This window comes from Hakea prostrata, chromosome 11 (genome assembly GCF_041222555.1).
Source record: "Hakea prostrata isolate BN-2017 chromosome 11, UWA_Hpros_2, whole genome shotgun sequence".
Classification (NCBI taxonomy): domain Eukaryota; kingdom Viridiplantae; phylum Streptophyta; class Magnoliopsida; order Proteales; family Proteaceae; genus Hakea; species Hakea prostrata.
The window spans coordinates 25,840,702-25,860,820 of NC_142610.1; the positions used below are offsets into that span (position 1 = coordinate 25,840,702).

General features: G+C 38.1%; 1 protein-coding gene across 1 annotated transcript; it reads right to left on the reverse strand.

Moving 5' to 3' along the window:
• Window positions 1-222: 222 nt before the first annotated feature.
• FAB1C (FORMS APLOID AND BINUCLEATE CELLS 1C) lies at window positions 223-10,785 on the reverse strand. The gene is made up of 11 exons (XM_089139328.1): window positions 9,048-10,785; window positions 8,048-8,842; window positions 7,789-7,942; window positions 7,348-7,692; window positions 5,588-6,391; window positions 5,168-5,499; window positions 4,936-5,062; window positions 4,510-4,674; window positions 2,861-4,375; window positions 2,510-2,776; window positions 223-2,386 (listed from the first exon to the last, which is right to left on the reverse strand). The coding sequence occupies exons 1-11, from the start codon at window positions 9,614-9,616 to the stop codon at window positions 2,132-2,134; spliced, it is 5,328 nt and encodes a 1,775-aa protein (XP_088995454.1). The 5' UTR covers window positions 9,617-10,785; the 3' UTR covers window positions 223-2,131.
• Between the last annotated feature and the right edge of the window lie 9,334 nt (window positions 10,786-20,119).

The following is a 20,119-nucleotide window of genomic DNA, read 5'->3' on the forward strand; positions in this document are numbered from 1 at the left end:
CAACCTCCCGATGAAAGCTATTTCCCATTTGAATCCATATATCTAATAGAGAAGAGCCACACAACCGTTCACCATGAAGGCCTAAAGGCCCTGCCACCCAAATACTTTTTGTTCAATCACACAAAAGGAACAGATGGCACAAGGAACAGGGCAATCTAGTGGATGGATATTAGGAGAAAAGCTTGAGTTGCTCTTCGGGTAGGAGAAGGAACCTGAAGGAGGTCAATTAAATCTCCAGCTATCTCTTCCCTCACTACATCTAGCCTTAGAAAGAGCTTCATCAAAATGAGTAGGTAACATACATTAATTTCTCTGTATCCCACCTACTACCATGTCTAAACTCAGGCAGCAAAACCTAAGGGAGGGAAACCAAGGATTGTGCCAGAAGGATATAAACCTTCCATATCCAACCAAACAGGTGAGATGCTCTTTAGGAACTTGTGACATTGAAACAAGGGCATTCTAAGTTCGAGATCCTCTTTTAGCTTTAGTCTTGGGATAAAAGAAATTGATGGGAAATATTTCCCTTTCAGGACACTAGGCCATGGGGATTGAGGTTCAGAAATCAATCTCCAAGCATCCTTCAAGAGAAGAGCCTTGTTATAAACCCTGGAGTTTCCCAAACGCAAGACCTCCTTGAGGCCTTGGCAAACAAGATTTGTCCCAACTAATCAAATGCAGAAAATGTTACTTGCCATTTGATCCATTCCAAAAATAGTTTGCTAGAGAAGCAGACCTGTTTGAGTAATGCAAAGCAGCCCATGTAGTAAGAGGACAAAGATACTTTTAGATCACTAAGTTAATAAACTATGACAAGATCCAATACTTAAACAAAGACAAGCTTTCTAATCAAAGTTAGAAGTGTGCACATTAAGATATCACATTCTGCTTGGCTGTTCGAGCTGGTGGATTTTCACATCTTGGAAAGCAAAGGGAGTGACAAGACTTCCTGAAAAGCTGCTCACTTGTGTTTAGTATGGCAAGCCATCAATCTCTTGTGCTATTTTCATTCTGTGAAGCTCAATCTTGATCTCACTTGTTCCACATATCTGGACAAAGTATTTGATCCAATGACTCTCACATGTAGCATATCCCATTTCTATAGCATAAGTGATCATTGTGGATGGATTTTAAGGCATCAAATTTTAAAGCAAAATGTCCTTTTTGTCAAAGAGGCAAGAGTTTTTAAAGGTGCTGTGTGCGTGGAGGAGTTTACAATTTTATTAAGTAAAAGTTTCCATGAACATTGGGAAGTAAGACTTCATAGAGAAAGAAGAGAGTAAATTAAACAGACAAAGCAACATTGAGAATCCCAATACCTGAGAATCCCAATACCAACCATTTATGGGAGTCTAATTGAAATTTGACATCTCAAATATGGTCTCAGTTCCAAAAACCCAAATCATCTTCCAGCATTCCTTTCAGTCATGTGAGAGTACGTGAACAGATTAAGACCTATATCTTACAAAAATCAATGTGTAACTAACCTTTGATTTCCTCCAAGCTCTCATAATTGTTCAACATTCCCTATCCATCTATCTCCATGACATCTAAACTTAAACATAATGTAAAATATTTATACTATAATCATCATGCGGACAGTATGCCTATTGATCATGTAAATAAAATGAGGATGCAGCAAGAAAAAGAAAAACTACATCTTTTCTTTTTCATGCAAAATGTAGACTCCGTAACAAGTAAATTGTACTGTTGGCACCTCTGGTGTAAACTGACAAACAAAAGATCCATGACAAAGGATTGAAGCATTATGAGTAATTACATTTTTGTATATAAATAAGAACTCTGAGCAGAGAAGATCTAGCAGATCATAAATTGATGAAGACATTATCATTATCATCTCCAAATTAACATTTGATATATTGATTATCTTTTTGGACATAATACATGATACAAGGGATTACTGCTTTGTTATTTCAGTAAATAATGAAGACAAAATTGAAACAATACAAATAAAATGATAAACTATGACCAAGGCAACTAAAGTACATAATGAAAGAGAGCAAATCGGAATAAAATGCCCGAACCTGCCCTGTTTGCAAAGGATGTTGATTAAAACCAAAATATTAACAATTATCCGCTTGTGTTGCCTACAAACAGCTCCTGAAATTGATCAAGGGGACCATTGATCAGGCACTGTAAGAAAGTATGTGGACATTGCTTTTCTGAACCTTTTCTTGTACTGCTTCGGAGAGACAACAGTTGGGGATGCATTTTTGGGACCTCCAAGGATACCCGATGCCTTCACCCAAGTCTCCAGATGCTTGTCCCATGTGTATTGCCTCATGAAATCAATAATTCCCAAAACCAGTTCCTTCCTCTCCTCATCAACCCCGACCAGGAGAGAATAATCCATAACATCAACTGACTGTGGCATTACAAAACCATAAAAAAGAAAAGCGAGACAAAAAGATTTTAGTAACTACTACCAGAAAGCCAAAACAAATAATGTTCCAGAATATACATCTACAAGAAAAGAGCGTAAATTTACCGCTAGAAAGGCTGTATCATTCCAAACCGCTCTCTCTAGGCTTCTCTTGGCCTTGCTCCCAAGAAATATGGGTTTTGTGCGCAATGCTTCCAACAGATTCATATCCAACAGCACATTATTCTTCCCAGTTGTATCGGGGTTGTAGCGTGATCGGGAAGAACCCTTCAGATCATACACTCTTGAAATAGTTCTCCCATAGAAGAGATTCTCCATCACCATTAAATCCAATTTTGTCTCCTTACCACCCTTCAAATGCTTGACAGTGATCTGTAAGATAAATACATCATCAGACAGGACAAATTAAAGTATATAACCACAATCCATAATTATCGAAAGAGACCAAGATCCTACCTGATAAACACCAAGAACTTTAGCAAGACAAGTTGGGCTCCCTGAGGTAAGCGAATCTGACAAGTATTTGAAGTATTCCGGTGCAAATTCCACAAAAGAATCCAACTCTGTCTTACTGATTTGTTTTATGACGAACCGCTCATCCAATGACTTTGCAAAATACACGTTGCTCTTCCCACCCTGGGCACTCCATCCTCTGCAGCGGCTTAATGAACGTATGAAGTTAACTTCATCAGGGCAGCATTTCTTCCTTAGAGCATCAAATTGCTTTGCAAAATAACAGGTCACGGAGAATTTTGCTTTGCCTGTGGAACATGACTCATCCTCGAAAGAGATCTTGACATGATGAGATCTCTTGGGATCTGAAGACATGATCCCCTTCGTCAATGATGCGTCATCAGATCCACAACTACGATGGCGCATGTCATCTAAGTCTAAGGACCTAAAGGACTGCCCAACTGGAAATGCAGAATCTGACGTATGGTTATAACCCAACAGATTGGAAGCACCCTCTTTGTTGCCATCATTTGCACTCCATCCTCCATGATCATCCAATTTAGCCATCCATTCCTCATAGTCCCTGGAAACAAGCGCATAGGCAATCACACTGGTGGGTTCCTCATCGTAAACAGCAACAATGATGTCATTGCAGCCTGTTTGTGGAAGTAACAATCGAACTCCTTCACCAGCGAGACATGATGCCGAGGAGATGAACACTGGGGAGGGGTTGAAGATATCTAATTTTCTGATCTCCCTAGGCAAGACATGGGAGTAAGCCCTTCGCATTTTAGCAACAGGATGCCTAACTACATTCCTGTAATCTCCAGAACCATGGTAAGGCCTAAGTGAGGACAAATGAGACGAGCTCTGTCCTTTTCGTATCCTGTCTTGGATTCTTAATGCAGAATCAAATGAATACACTCTTACTGGAGACGTAAGCCTTATTACAGAGGGGTGAATCTTCTTATTTATTAGCCCAACCGGAGCACCTTGGTTCACATCAGGTGGCTGTCCTGTACCTGTCCATGCTGAATCTATTTGATCAGAAAGATTCGAAGCAGAAGGGAAACTCTCCAAAGATGCATTTTCTACAGGAACTCCATCTGCTTGTAAGTCTGGCAGATGGTTACGAGGGCCCAAGGTCGACTCAAGGTCCATAACATGTTCACCTTCGCCAGACACTACTGTCAATGAATCCATTTCGTCCAGTTGATCTGAGACAGGCTCCTGGTGTTGAAAATTAGGCTCTTCCAACTGCTCCAACTTTTTTTCTTGATCAAAGCAGAGTTCATTTCTCCACTCTCTCAACTTGGAGTAAGTTGCAGCCTCCTGAGTAGAAGAATCTGACTTTGAAACGGAACTCTTCATTCCAAGAAGTGAGTCCAGAGAAGATAGTTGGCAATCCCAAACAACAGAGTCAATTAGGAGGCAGCGTCTTAAACGGTTAAGTTCTAAAATGTCAACTGGTACATGATTATGGTGCTGGTCCCATATGCTGGATGGTTGTAGCAAATTCTGTTGATTTGCAAATGAGACAAAATCAGTTCCTGGTTGCTTCAATACTCAAGGGCTTTAGAGCTACGTATAAGAATGAGTCAGAAAACTTTAACAGGAAAATATATAAGATGAAAGCAGTGGTGGATACTTACATCATATTCATGTTTCTCTTTAGCCAGAAGCTCTTTCAGCTCAATAACACGATTACAAAATTCAGCCATATCTGTATGTTTATGTCCAACAGATTTACTTTCTTTTTCAATGCTTTGAAGTACATCAAATATCTCCGCATACAGGTAGTCCTTCTTCTTGGAAAGCTGGAAAACATAAAAGAACTACAGGCATGAATAATTACAAAGTAGAATAATATTAACAAAAGAATGCTAGGGCTCAAGCTATAAGAGAAAATTTGATTGAAGCTACACAAAGCCACAAAAAATAAACACTGCCCCTTTTTAAGAAGAGGAAAAGAAGAAGGGGGGGGGGGGAAGAGAATAGGAGGAAATACAGAAAAGAAATCATTACATACTGAACCTCATGAAAAAGAAATTTTAGAAATAGAAGTCTAGATAGCAGACCTCCACTGCCTCTTTCTGGATCCATCTTAGTTGAATATGGTGATTGAATTCCAGAGTTGAGGGGGGTAAGTGAACAGAGAGGATATCAATAGGGGAATAACGGAAGAATGCAACCATGCTCCCATATCTGTTAGGAGAGAAAATGATCAAAAACCAATGCCAATACTTGTTCTTTTTCTTCCACCAATTTTTGAAAAGCTAGAAAAATATTAGATGAGACCAACTTCATTACCCATAGAAACGAAGGCAATCCCTCTGAAGAGAGTGACCACAGGTTGCAACACGATTAGCAGTTGCATTATTTGAAAAGCTAAGCTCCAAAAATTTTCCAAAAGACAGTCCCCATGCAGCATCTGACATAACCACCCTACGAGTTGCAGGTGGAACCCTATCCTTATGTCTGCACTTGAGGCATCGGTGCCACATCCAAATCTTTCCATCACGTTCTCCGGGTAACTTCAGTGAGGGAAGGCTCTTAACATTTATAGTAAGATTGCCTTGCTGGTGAGTATAGCATAGAACATGGGCTTCTGGAGGCTCATTACAAGCCCGACAGACCGATGCCTGGGAAAGTCAAAAGCAAGGAATTTAGGATTCCACACTGAAAATGATTACATAGAAGTTCAGCAAGAGCAAAGTAACACAACCAGACCTGATCAAACAAATCATTGCGAAGAAACCTCCCAAGGGGCTTATCAAAACTGCCATAAAATTTAATACGCAAGAGCTGAGAGCGTTCACAGATTATTCCTTTCTGCACACAACGGCTAGAAAAGGAAACCAATATACTCTCATGATTGTCAACAGGTGAGAAATATTCCCCAGTCAAGTCATCCCCACCAACTGTGTCAGACTTTATGAGCTCAGGAACTCCTTCCAGTTGCATTTGATTTCTTAACATCATGACATTCTCTTGCAAAGAGGTTTCCAATAAGTCATATTGAGAATGACTACCAATATTGAAAGACAACACACTAGAATCCCTTAAGTCATCAAACTGCATCATACCACATGGTTGCTTGGCAACATGTGGGGCTGAATGCTCAATAGCGTTAGGTGAGAAGGCAGAAATATGACCACCATTAAGATGTTCACATATAGATCCAGACTCTGTCAGAAGAGCTGTGTATTTCTCATTTTGAGTCAAAACATCTAACACTGGATTGTGAGATGATGTCCCTACTGCGTCAAATGCATCCACATGTCGGGATTTATTTTTTAGCTCCTCACAAATAGTAGATAAATCTGAACCACAGATTACTGAAGTGGTATGGTCGGCGGTGTTCATTTTCTCTGGTACCACAATTGGAGATTTTGGAGGCATCTTAGGCAGAGTTGCACCCTCATCAGCAAGGAAAGAGGTTTCCAGAGACAAATGATAGGCTGCAAATACCGCATACTGAACCACATGTTTAACCTTTTTTAGTTCTTCGCGACATGTACCCTTCAGAAGGACCTACACAAAATAATGTCTCATATTGATCAAGCACACCACCAGTTGCTGAATCATTCTACTTGACAAAACAGTCAACAGAAACAAAAGATATGTTAAGTCTTTACTAGGAAATCCCACCCCTGCCAAGAGTAAATGGAAGTAGTTGATTCAACAGAATAATTTTAAATATACATATCGCAAAAGCAACAACCATTCATATGAAAGTTCAGGCAGAAATGGGTTAATGATGTTAATGACACTACATACTTCAACAATATAAAGTATATACAAAGATGTTCAGAATGCCTTTAAACTAATAGTTGACCTAGGCACCTTGGCAGCCAAGGTGAGAGGATTTAGCTTGAGGTTTATTAGACAAGTCAGTCTCATTTTATAGTTTATTAGTAGTTCCATGTGTTTTCTATGATTCATCGTTAACTAATTCCATTAGGATTGGATTGCTTTTCAACTGTATTTATTCGAACTAAGTCTATACGCTGTAATAGATATTCAAACTACTAAATCCAAGAATGTGGCCAGATCCTACAACCAGATAATTGAAAGAGATAGCTTCAGTTTACTAAGAGTAGTAGGGAGGGTGAGATGCCTATACCTAAGGAGTGGGTATGAGACCAGGAGAGAGTGGTATACCAGAACCAAACCTACCCATCTTTTTAATCTCTATTTGTTCTTTGTTTCTATTTGGTTTACTCCAGCCTGTTTCACTGTGAGAAGCACTACGATTCGTTCTTTCTGCTATTTCAGCATCCTATAATTTTCTGGTCTGACAAAAGTAATCCTGCTGTGGATTTAGCCCCTATTGTCTAGCTAGGGACTGGTTTTATGGTAAACTGCCTCCAGTGAAGACAGGAAATTGTGCAACCCAGATATTTTGATTTGATCACGAAACAATTGTATTTTGAATATCATATATGACACTAAATTTCAGAATTAAGAATTGCTATGTAAAACATTACCGTGCAGCCCAAGCGCCTTGGACAACCTTCAAAAAACATCAAGGTCTTGGATGATTTCTTATTGGACTGACTTGAAGCAGTGCATTCTTCAGAAACTCTCTCCAAATGAAAATTTTCACAGTGCCCTAATCGTGCTTTAGGAAGATTATCAATCGATGGAACAATAACAGCACCAGTGCACCTGGCTATGCGATCCAACAATGGCCTCTTTACATTCAACACTAAAGAAATTTCCTTTGCCAGAAGATATTCCTGAGCATACGACGACACACTTTTCTCTACCAGCAGAACATTTGGGCGATGGACCTCTATTTTTGAAACAGCCATCTTGAGATGATCGATTTCCTATTTCAAAACAAGAAGAAACACAAACATTTAATCTTATTGCACACATCAACATTTGGGAGGAAAATAAAAACTGGAGTAAGGGTTCAAGAAGACCTGCTGGAGTAAAGTATCTAGCGATGCCAACTGATTTGGAGCTCTTTGGTACTCCAGTGCTCCACCCAAAAGAAGTAACCTAGGGTTCTTGTATTGTGACATCATGCGCTTGTGTTTTATATTTTTTGTACAAACTACTCCCTTAATAAGGGTGCTGTATATAGGGATAGAATATTTGAATGTGTTAGCTTTGATTAATATACAGGTAGAAAAAAAAGGACTAGAGTGACCAAATAAACCTCAGCTTGAAAATCCATACCTTTGACTTGGATTTCCAGCCACTATACACTTAACCTTTACATAATCACCAGGATCCATACTGCCTCCCCTGCTTGTATCTGGTTTCACAAAATTAGCAGCTTGCCATGCAACTGATGCAACTATGTCCAGCCAACTTTCCCCACCTTTGTCGTTTCCTACATGGATTCCTTCAACTTGCAACAGTTGTGATACGAGAGCTCGAAAATGCCCATGTATCACAGCTCTAAGAGGCTCCTTCTGTTCATCATGCAATTTTTCCCTAACTGGAAATGCATCATTATTAAGGCTACTAGATGAGAACATTGCACCTGGCTCTCCAACATCATCATCCTCATCATCGTATCTAAAGAAACTGTTCTCTGACTCATCCTCTTCATCATCAGCCGGAGGAGGAAACCAAATGAGGACATTGTTTTCAAAATCTAATGGCTGTTGTATCTGATCACACTGGTCCTGGAATATGGATAGCTCATCACAGCAACCATCAGTGCTTTCTAGATCCTCGGATTCTGTCTCTGGCCTTTTTAAAACAGCCATAGTCACTTGATCAGAGGAAGCATCATTCTTATACTCTGAACTTCCCAATTGCTCCTGCTGTACAGAGTAGCCTGCTCTATGAGTGCAAGTCATCCTATAAGGGCTGCCCAGCGGACTTGAACCCACTGACTTGACACTGTAAAACTCATATCTAGCACTAACACTACTTGAATCTATATCAGAAACATCCCGGCAGTATTCACTTGTAGGACTCCAAAAATGCTTCGCAGAATCCTCTCCATCTTCCTCGTCACTCCTACATCCATATGAAAGTGTTGTATGAAACATTTGTGATGCATCAACCAAAGAAGCAAATTTATTGCATAAAATAAAGTAGAACAAGAACTCAAAGCCATCTCTAATACAAATTGTGGAAGAATTTGGTAAAAGGCTTTGTTTTCTATAGCAAAGAGGCAAGAGACAGCTGTCTATGGATATAAAAAGACAAGGTAAGAACACACCTGCTAGAAGAGCAGACAAGAGAAACTGGAGACAAATTCCCAATGGATGAGTCCATACTGCAGGTAGTGACAGAATGAGGAGACGAACCATGATTATCTGCTTCAAGAAAGCGTGTGAGACAAGCACTCTGAAAGGTCTTGCCATTATTTTCAGCACTAAATTTTTGAGCTCTTAAACAAGGAACTGCTTGTTCTTGAATCCACTGAGTAGAAGAATGATCAATTCTCTCATTGTGTTGTCTCCCAGCTTCACACCCACCTGTAGCCTCAGAGCAGAATTTGCAGTACTTTTTTTCACCCCAATCCTTGGTTTTATTTCCCCAAACATCTGATACAACAGAACCACCAATGATCTGAACACATTTCCCACACAAAACCCGACCACATCCTTGACAACGGTACCGAGGGCTGAACTCTGTTAATCGCATTTCACACTCACAACACATCCTGCACCCGTCGTCAGGCATCCAGACTTCTCTGGAGATACTGGATAAATCAATTCCTCCCCAAGGGATCCAAGATCTAACTTTGCCTATAAGACCTAGAAATGAACTATCAGGTATTCCCATAGAAGGAATCTACCCCCAGGCATAACAATCAAAAATTTTTGTTCTTCTTCTTCTAAGCAGAGTTTCACTTCTTATTCCCCAGGAGAAAAAAAAGGAAAGAAAGAAACGAGAGTTCAACAAAGAGAAAATTTTACAGTTGATCAAGAATCTATCTGTTTCCTAAGAAATTTGGTGGTTTTTTTTTTCAAACAGAACAGGTTGAAAACCATCAAACCCACAATAAAAACAGAGGGTAGTTGGTTTTCAAGGAATTTGACGAAGAACAACGTCAGGGGCTTGGTATATGACCAAACTAACAAATGAGGAACTTCTTAGACCTCTAACAGGAAAAGAGGCCAGGGCAATTCAGAGTATTTCCCAATAATAAGAAGTAAAGAGAGCATAACCCCTATAGAGAATCAAAAAATTATATATGGGTGTCAACTCAACAAAAAGGAGAAAAAAAATAAAACTCGTACCATATACATCAAAAATCAAATAGTTGATTGATGGCAGAAACAAAAATTTCACTTCAAACAGATATCCTGTATCACCTATTATAGCAACAGAGAAGACAAGAAACCCTAAATAAGACCCACTAACCAATTCCTGAATCGTCAAGAATACATCCAAGAAACGATTCAAGCATCAGGAAAGCATACCTAGCACAAGAAAACAAGAGAGACGACAGGATACAAAGAATAACCCCTAGATTCTCAAAGCGACAGTTCTGAAGCAGCCCAAAATCGCAGAAAATCCAAAACCAAAAATACCCATTTCAGTTCTTCAGAGCGAATCTCTAAACTTTGCTCCACCATGAAAAGAACTTCACAAAACAGAAAATCTAGGAAGGAAAAAGAAGAAGAACAAGAACATATCTGAGGTGGGAAATATCAAATTTGCAGAAGAAGAGGAAGTATGAAAATCAAAAGGAGAAGGAGGAGAAGTACGAAGAAGGTTCCCTTTCTCTCGGTATCGGCTCGCATCTCGAACGGCACCACCATGCACTGCTTTCCCCCCTCCTTTCTCGGCAAAGCTTTCATTCCCTTCTCAAAGTATTAAAAAAAATCACATTTTCTGAAAAAGAAAAAAACCATTCCTTCTCACAACCCTTTCAGCAATTTATAATCCATTTTTCTTACATTCATGTACTTTACCATTCCAGACAACCCAAACCCATGTGTCTATTAGTCTTCTCTCTCCCATTGTTTATAAGTTTTCTTCTTTTTTAAATGGAATCTTCCCATGTTTAGTTGTTTGTTTACTCTGTATTAATCTTTCAGATTCCAAGTCACTCTCAGCAATCAGTCAGCTGTGAAAAGTATCATACAGAGGAATAATAAAGCAGAGACCTGATGTGGGGTGGAGAAGGAGATGGAGGAAAGATGGGAATTTGCTTGGAATTGTTTGGTAACTGGCAACATCTGACCAACGTGGTTGTGCCGAAAGAATTGGTTTTTATTGAATTCCATCCCTTTTGGCTTTTCAATCCACCTTGTGTGTGACTTCACTTCCTTGGCATTTTGTTCTTGTTTAACAAAACCCTTCAATTATGATATAGAGAAATGTCCAGTCTTCCCATCTCTAGTAAAAACGTATGCGTTGGAAAGAAGCCGCCCCTCAATTCGATTTGATCTTAATCCATCACATGTCTGAGTCATCTCCATGAAAGACCTGAGGTGGACCTGTAAAGTTTTCTTCCCTGGTCCCATATGTCAATTGTTATACAGTTCTTTTAGGTAACACAGTAATGGCTCCTGTAAATGTTGAACAACTTAGCTTACATTGGTTCAGTCAACAGATTATCAATTAATGACATAATTAAAACATCAGATTCCTCGAAATTCACTCCCATTTAAAACCCATGGATTTCCAGGATTCAGGCTGAACCAGCCGATTTCTCTGATTCATATGTTGAATCATGAATCTGATTTTGGATTTCATTCAAAGAGAAATCATGATTCTGAATTGGGCAATATCTGATTCAATAAAACCCAATCCATTTATTCCATCTATGGCTAATAATATTATGAATTTGGATTAGGGTTCAACCAAAAAAGAAAAATAAATTGGATTTGGATTTGGATTTGGATTTGGGTATATCTGGTCTGATTAGGATCGGTTTGATCTTCACTGAATGAATATCTTATCTTCAGTGTTGTATAAAATTTAATATTAAGAATGACACGATATAGTTGTGATTACAATGATGGCAAGAACAGTAAACAAAGAAAAATGATTATAAAAAGAAGCCATTGGCCTCTTAAATGGTAGCTACAATATATCTGTGTTGAAAATCTACTCCACCCAATTTTCATATTCTTTCTTTTGCAGGCAAGTTTCCACAAGATTTCCAAGTACTATAACTTGTAGTACAATTTAAAGGACCAAGAGAGAATGTTAAATCATATTTTGCACCATTTTTTACCCTTGAATATTCATAGATCCCTGAATTATATGGTGAGTTAAATTTTGACCTAAAATTCAATTGTTTATCTTTTCATTTAATGTCATGAACTTGTATATTCCATAGGTCTTTTCATACATTACAGACTCTAATCAAATTGAATTGTAACATGGACAACCAGACCTCGGCTGTACATGCATTCGATTTGATTTAGTGAAAATTGAACCTCCTGATTTTGATTTATACTTGTTAATTACGTTTTTTGTATTGAAAATATGATGTCCCAACTACTATTATGACACAACATCCAATATGTTTGTGAAAAAAATGATTTCATAATAAATATAATGAAAATGTGATAAATGTGAGTTATCCTTTGTATTAGTGCAAGGTCGACTTAGATCAAAGGGTGCATGCTTTCCATTTATACTCTCGTTTGATGTCCAATTAAACTAATCTTTCATACAAAAAAATTTTCCATCTGAAAAAAAAAAAAAAAACTATATTCTTACTCATCTCCCACCTTTTAGGTATCGAATGTTATTGGCATAAATGATTTGAATGAAATAACATACTTTATGTTGAAGGCAAAAAAAGATAGATTCTCACCATCAGAAATAACATATTTGATGGATTGAGTTTTCATTTAATTGTTTACCAAGAAAGAAAATTTTCAATTGAATTATGGATGATCAATCCCCATTTCTTTTGGGCTAGATCTATATTAGGGAGTTCATCAAACTCCACTCTTTTGTATGAAAAATCAAGACCATGACAAGTTATTTCAGCTTTAATTCAAAGAGTGTGATTTTATTTTCTTAGTTATCATTGTTTTATATACTCCCAAACTTCTAAACATTTGATTGAGTATAATAGTTATTCATTTTAGCATAAAACAGCTTTTTTAGGTGAACTAATTTTTTTTCTTCTGACAAATAAAACACTTCTGATCATCTGCAATAAAATAAAAAAAAGATGAAATATATGTTTGGTTTTTCTTTTCTTTTGCTTTCCCTTTAAAAAGTAAGATACATTAACAATGAAAAGTGAAAAGTGTAAAACCAATAAGGAAGAAAAGGATGTCATACCTATCTTTAAACAAATACAATTGGTTTAGGAAAACTTAACTTCGACAATACCATCACTAGAATATTCAGAAAATAGTTATAGGATCAAAATCTAGGTCATCTAGGGACATCAAGAAAAAGAATTTCGTAAATATGAGATGAAATATCAAAGTAATAGCGTGTGTCAGATTATTTTTAGTTTTTTCCGCAACCAATTAGACTGCTATTCAATTGACTTCTTTATGACAACTACTCGATTGAACAACGCAAAGCCTTGGCCACGTTTTAAGTAAGCCATTTTGTTTTCCTTGTATTGTTTCAAAGTCATCATTCCAATATTATTCTTTTGTGTACCCTTGCATTATTACCATCTCATTTATCAAAATTATTCATTAAAAGTGCTAATGAATTAAGCGCTAATGGTGATACATGTGGATGTAGAGTAGGGAGTTGGTCCCCTCTCCCAACCCTATTCCATTTTAACATGAAACAATTCACTTAGATGCATCATTTTTATAAAAGATGGTGAGAGTGATTTCTTCGCAATATAAGAAGAAGAAGAAAAAAAGGATTGGCCATGTTTCCTTGACCACTTTTACCAATGCATTACTACTTTGTCCCCTCGAATTATTGTTTAAAAGTGATTAAGATTGAGCACTAGAGATATATGTAGAGTAGGTAATTTGACCCCCCCCCTTCCCAACCATTAAATCATGAGAAATTATTTTCTTTATGGTTTATCATTGATATATAATTGATTTTCATTATGGGTTCTAAATATATGAATGGAAAGAAGAGGCAAAGGAGGGTAGAGATAATTAATTAATGAACAAAGCTGAGGTTGGATGGGTTGGTAGTAGTTGGGTTGAGAATGCTCTCAAGTTCAATATTGTATAATTGAAGTGTTAACAGTACTGTCATCATCTCACTTGTAGAACAAATTAGCAATTGAGCAGAAAGGATACTTTTCGTAAAGACTTAAACCATCAAAAGAGAATCTCTTCTGAAGCTTCAGGCTTCACAGTTCTGTCATCTTCTCTCTTAATTTCTTTTTCCTCCTTCCTTTTCTGAATGATTTTCCTTCGTTGTTGATTCCATCCAAAGAAAGATGGTTATGTATCTCTGTGTAGCTTAGAAATCAGAAACTACAGTTGGGTGATATGACAAGAGACTAAGTCAGTTGGCATAGCTTGTATAAGAATTAATTAATCTTCCTCTTTCGGTTGTTACTTTTTGAAAATTAAACCAAGTTGGTTAGTAGAAGAATTAACCATGCATCTATCCATGCTGCTGCTGTGATGAAAACATCACGCAACACTGATGACACTTTGCATTAAACTACTTTGTATAGCAGAAGAGCCAATGGGTAGAAGTGGAAGAGCATCCAAAAGCCTTAGAATTATTAATTTTCATTTAATGGATCACTGCAGGGTCCAAGTGATGAAACTTCTTATTCTTTGTATTCATTGAGTATAACGCATGACTGAATAATTCAAAATTCTTACCAAACTTGATGGCAAGGTATCGTTTCTTTCATGATTCACCAACTTTTTGGTGAAAAAAGTTTCTAACATAATATATCTACCAGTCTTCAAACCATATACCAGGTCAAAGCAACCAAGTCTTGTTTTAACCAGAAAGGCAGTTGCAGTGGAATACACATCTGTTTCAAACTATCTAACCTGATTTCAAGGTTTTTGTATCCAATTCATTATATCAGCAGATACATACCTCCACCTCAGGGCAGGGTTAAACTAAATGTAGATGGGTCTTCCTTTAAGAATCCAAATCACTCAGGAATTTGAGGTATAGCACGGGGCTCTTTTCATCAAGTAGTGTTTGTTTTTGGACAAGGCACGGGCTGTCAGGACTCTCTTATCGCTGAGGCACAAGCAGTTCGAAGGGGTCTAAGCCTCGCCCTCAATTTACGGATCTCATATCTTCAAGTGGAGAGCGACAACCAACCTCTTGTTATTTCTATAACGCATAGAGAGTCTTGTACAAGTTGGAAAATCTCACACATCGTTGCGGACATCCTTCGGCTGGTAGCGTCCTTCACTAAATGTTCCTTCTCCTACATACCGCATGAAGCCAACTTTGCTGCCGATGAACTCACTAAATCAGCGGCCCACTCACAAGATTGGTTCATGTATCATCTCTCCCCAACCCCCCCCCCTCTTTATCTTGGATTTTACTCTTTGACTCTTTAATGTGTAAGATCCCGTGAGGATTCCAGTTAAATAAATAAAGTCTTTATTTTCCTACCAAAAAAGAAAAAAGTTAATGCATACATACATTCTGATATTATTGTAATTTGGGCGAATTTGGTGTTGAAGGCTTCTAGACAAGCAAAGAATGGCAATTTTTTGTTGAGAGGCTAGCAATTTCATTGCACTAATATTTGCCCCTACATATGTATTGATATTGTTGCTATCCAAATATTGTAGTAGTAGAGTATAAATGTGGGATGAAAGACCCCATGCCAAATACCGATCATTAGGGCAAAGTTAGACATGCAACCATGGTGTACATGTATATTCAGACTCTACCTTGTTTTATTTTTTTTTTCTTTTTTCTTTTCCATTAAGTAAATTACATATTTTAACTATAGAACGAATCTAAACCTGGTTCTTATAGAACGAAGAAGAATCCATGTACAATAATGTCGAATTTAACAAAAAGAATTAAACTGACCATTTTTTGTGTATAGTTGAATGTGTAAAGCGATTGATCTAATCCTAAGAGACTGAAACCATAAAGGATAAGATGAATAGACTCATAATTGTCCATTTCTTATAATATCATACATGATAAATACTGAAAAGAATCATATTCATCATCATCCTTTTGACTACATCACTACACAACATATATTTAACATGTCAATAATTTATACTTTCTTGGTGTATTCTTCAGCATTGCTAAATCATGCATGATTCATAAGAACAATTGCATTTTTTTTTTTTGGGGGGGGGGGGGGGTGTGGGGGCGCAATAATATACATTTAGCAGATGTGACATTCTAATTTTGATTTATTTGAACACGAAAACTGAGAATAAAAAATAAGTTTGGAAACAAACATGTTTAATTCATATATCACTAAAAACGTACAAATTATGTAATTGACAATTACAAAGGGTTCTACACAGGCAGAATAGTAATTTTTTGTTGAGAAGTTATTTCAATGCCATGACCTAGGCTACAACAATGGTAGATTGATCATTGCACTCATATCTGCCCCTACATATGTATTGATATTGTTGCTATCCAAATATTGTAGAAGCAGAGTATCAATGAGGGATGAAAGACCTCACGCCAAACACCGATCATTAGGGTAAAGGTGGGCATGCAACCATGGTGTACACATTTTTTCAAACTTTATCTTCTTTCATTTCTTCTTCTCTTTTTTTTATCCCGTTAAATGGTTTACGCATTTTAATTGCAGAACGAATCTAAACCTTGTTCTTGTAGAACGAAGAAAAATCCAAGTATAATAATGCCGAATTTGACAAAAAAATCATAAACTAGCCACTTTTTGTGTGGAGCTGAATGTATAAAACCGTCGATCCAATCCTAAGAGAGTGAAAACCATAAAATATAAGATGAATAGACCCGTACTTGTCCATTTCTTCATATAAAAAACATCATACAAAAAAAAACCAACAAAAAAAAAAAAAAAAAAAAAAAAAAAAAAAAAAAAAAGGGGGGCGGGAGGCAGAAAAACAGCAAACAGACACAAGAAAAAGCAGCAGCGCCCACAAAAGAAGCGAAACACCGGGAGGAAAGGCAAGGGAGAGGCGCCAGGAGGACCCGAGGGAAAGAGCAAGGGCCCCGACGAGCGGGAAAGAAGCAGCCAAAGCAAAGCGAGGAAGACACGGAACAAGGATCTCAACGGAAGAGCAGAATGATAGATGAGAGGAGAAGAAGGAAATGTAGCCACAAGAGACTAGATGGAGGGGAAAAAGCCAAAGAGTTGGAGACAAACGAACGGAGAAAACAAAAAAAATGGAGGGGTAAATAGTGGATAAAGATTAAAAAATGATGTGGTGGATGTTAAAAGAGGGGGAAGGATTATGCATCAAGCTTGAATAGAGAAAGAGTCGAAATATAAGGCAATGCACCTCAAGAGGACTAGATGAAAGTCTAAAGCTAGAAGGGAAAATATGGGTGGAACTCAAGGAATCCCAAGGAGAAAAGATTATCATAGGAGGTGATTTAAATGGACAATTGGAAAAGATCAAAGAGGATATGAGAGTGTTCATGGAGGTTATGGTTTGGAGAAAGGAATACGAGGGATTTCAATGGATGCACTGCTTTTGACTACATAATAAATACTACTTCAAAAAGAGAGATGAGCATTTAATACTTTCAAAAGGGAAGAAGAAGCCAAAAGACCCAACAGAAGGACGAAGAGGGCAAGGACAAGGGAACCGGGAAAGCAACCGCACAACAAGACGGGCGGAATGTGCAGCCCAAGAACAAAAAAGGTCCAAGGTAAACACCCGAATAAGATGGTGGAATGAAAGGAGAGACCAAACCCAAGAAGAGTCAAACAAGGAAAAGGGAAAAGGGGAACCAAGCAAGTGGAATGAGAGGCAGGAAAGAAAGTGGCAAAGATGCTAGGTGAATCAAAAGAAAGACCACAAGAGAGACGGGGGTGGGATAGTGAGGTAAGCAAGGAATAAAAAGCTAGAAGACATGGCAAAGAACTAAGGAGGAGGACCAAAGGAAGGAGATAGAAATGAAGCTAAGAAAAAGAAAAGCAAGGAAAGGAAGTAGAAGAGATACAAAAGGGGCACAAAGGAAGGGGAAAAACAATAAGAAGCAAGATGAGGAAGAAGAGAGAGACACCAGAGAGAAAAAATGGAGATGGTAAAGAAGGTGAGGAGGAAAAGAAAAGATGGAAACACAGACAAATGAGCACCAAGCACAGGCGGAGATACACCACCAAGGCACGGGCCGAACAACGAGAACGATGTCCGAAGAAAAGAAGCAAGGAGGAGAAACCCAAGACACAAGGTCCGAGAAACCCAAGAAGAGGAAGAGCAGGAACCAGGACTAGTGGGACAAGGAAAAGAAGAGCACAGGAAAAGCCGAGAGGAGGAGAAGTGGGGCAAACAAAAAAAAGGAGAACAAAGGAAAACAAGAGGCAAAAGATGAGCCAACGAGAAAAGGAGAGAAAAAAACCGGGAGAACAACAAGACGAGAACAAGGACCGAAGACACAACGGAGGCAACAAAGAGACATAAAGGAAGAGAATGTAGGAAAGACCTCATATGGTATTTATTGATCTAGAAAAAGCCATGATAGAGTCCCTAGAGCAATTGCAAGACAGAGAAAAGAAGGGCAAGAAAAGAGAAAGAAGGAAGAGAGGGGGACAGGAGAACAGGGGGGACAAAGAAGAACCGAAAAGGCACACAAGGGAACAACAACAGCAGAAGGAGAAAACCAAAGAACAAGAGAGGCGGTGTATGCTTTTTGGATGATATTGTGTTGATTGATGAGAAAGTGGGGAATAATACAAAATTAGAAATGGACAGTAGCTTTGGAATCAAAAGGCTTTAAACTTAGTAGATCGAAGACAGAATATCTAGTTTGTAACTTTAGTCATGATCGGCAGAGATGATGAAGTGGGATACGACGATAAAGAGATTCCGAGGAGTAGGTACCTAGGCAACAAAGAAAAGAGGGAAGAAGATGAGGCCCAAAGAAAAAAAGGGGGAGAAGGAGAGGGCACCGGGCAGGATCGGCGATCCAAAAGCAAAGGAAAAAAGGAGGGAAAACGGCGAGGGGGGAAGAAGAACAAAGAAAACAGAAGAAAGAGGACAAGAGGAGAGGGCAAAACAGGAGGAAAGAAAGAAACGACAAAGAGGCCGGGAGGTCCAAAGGAAAGCAGAGAAAGGAGGGGAGAGCCAAGAGACCAAAAGCGCGGAGAAGGAAAACCAAGAAGGAACAGAAGAGCAGGGGACCAAGAAACCAGGAGAAGGGGAGAAAGGAAGAAGCTTAGGGTCAGCATGGCTTGAACAACCGATTGGAGGGCAAGACAGAGGACCATTAGTTGGGAAGGGGGGGGGGGGGGGGCGGCCCATGAGAATCACCAATTCTTGGTAAGGGTAAGGATACAAATGAAGTATAAAAAGCTGATGAACTATTATGGAAGAAATGACCCCGATTTCCCAAGGGCATTGGAACTCATATTAAGTCTTTTTAGAACTTTGCTTCTTCTTTTTTCTCTCCTCTTTCCTTCCTGGGTGCAAAAATGAACTTTGTGGCTTCAATTTCCTAACTGCATTGGAACTCATATTAAATTCTTTATATGACCTTTGCTGCATTTGGAGAAGTTCTTAGCTTCATGTAAAGTAAAAGGCAATGACTGACTTCTGTCAATAAAGAGTGATGAGTAAATCAATAGATTTACTCCGTAATCCACAAATTATTTGAAGAAGTTGGATTCATGCATGAATGGTTCTTATTGACTACCATTCATGAAGATGATATCATTTTCTATATCATGACTACTCATATGGCAAGTATTCGAGTAAATTCTTCTAAATACTGGCATGGTGAAGATTGAGGCTGCCATAACCCTATCCTTTCTAAACAATCACCTAAGAAGTTAAGCGCGCTTGACCGTCTATTAACAAGCAAATGATTCTCAATTTAATTTCATACTTATATATCATTATCTCTTCTCATATTGTATTTGAGTTCAAGGAAAGTAAAGATTTTACTTCAAGTACTTAACATACATGCATAAGGATTATTTTGATATATATATATTTTTTTTGTTTTCAATCTCAAGTAACATATATAGTTGAAAATTCCATTGTTTACCTTAAGGGTTACTTCCAGTTCTTCAAGGATCAATGCATCTTGGCCAAAATACACGCTCCCAAGTCCTAGGCCTAGGGTATTAGGTGAGCTTTCTTTTTCCATATGTACTTTTATGATAATAAAATAAAAGTGATTATTTTATTCATAATGGATATTCTGATTAATTGACTTGATAGATCAGTAAGTTAACTGTCTGCCTCGCTACATTTGCTCCTG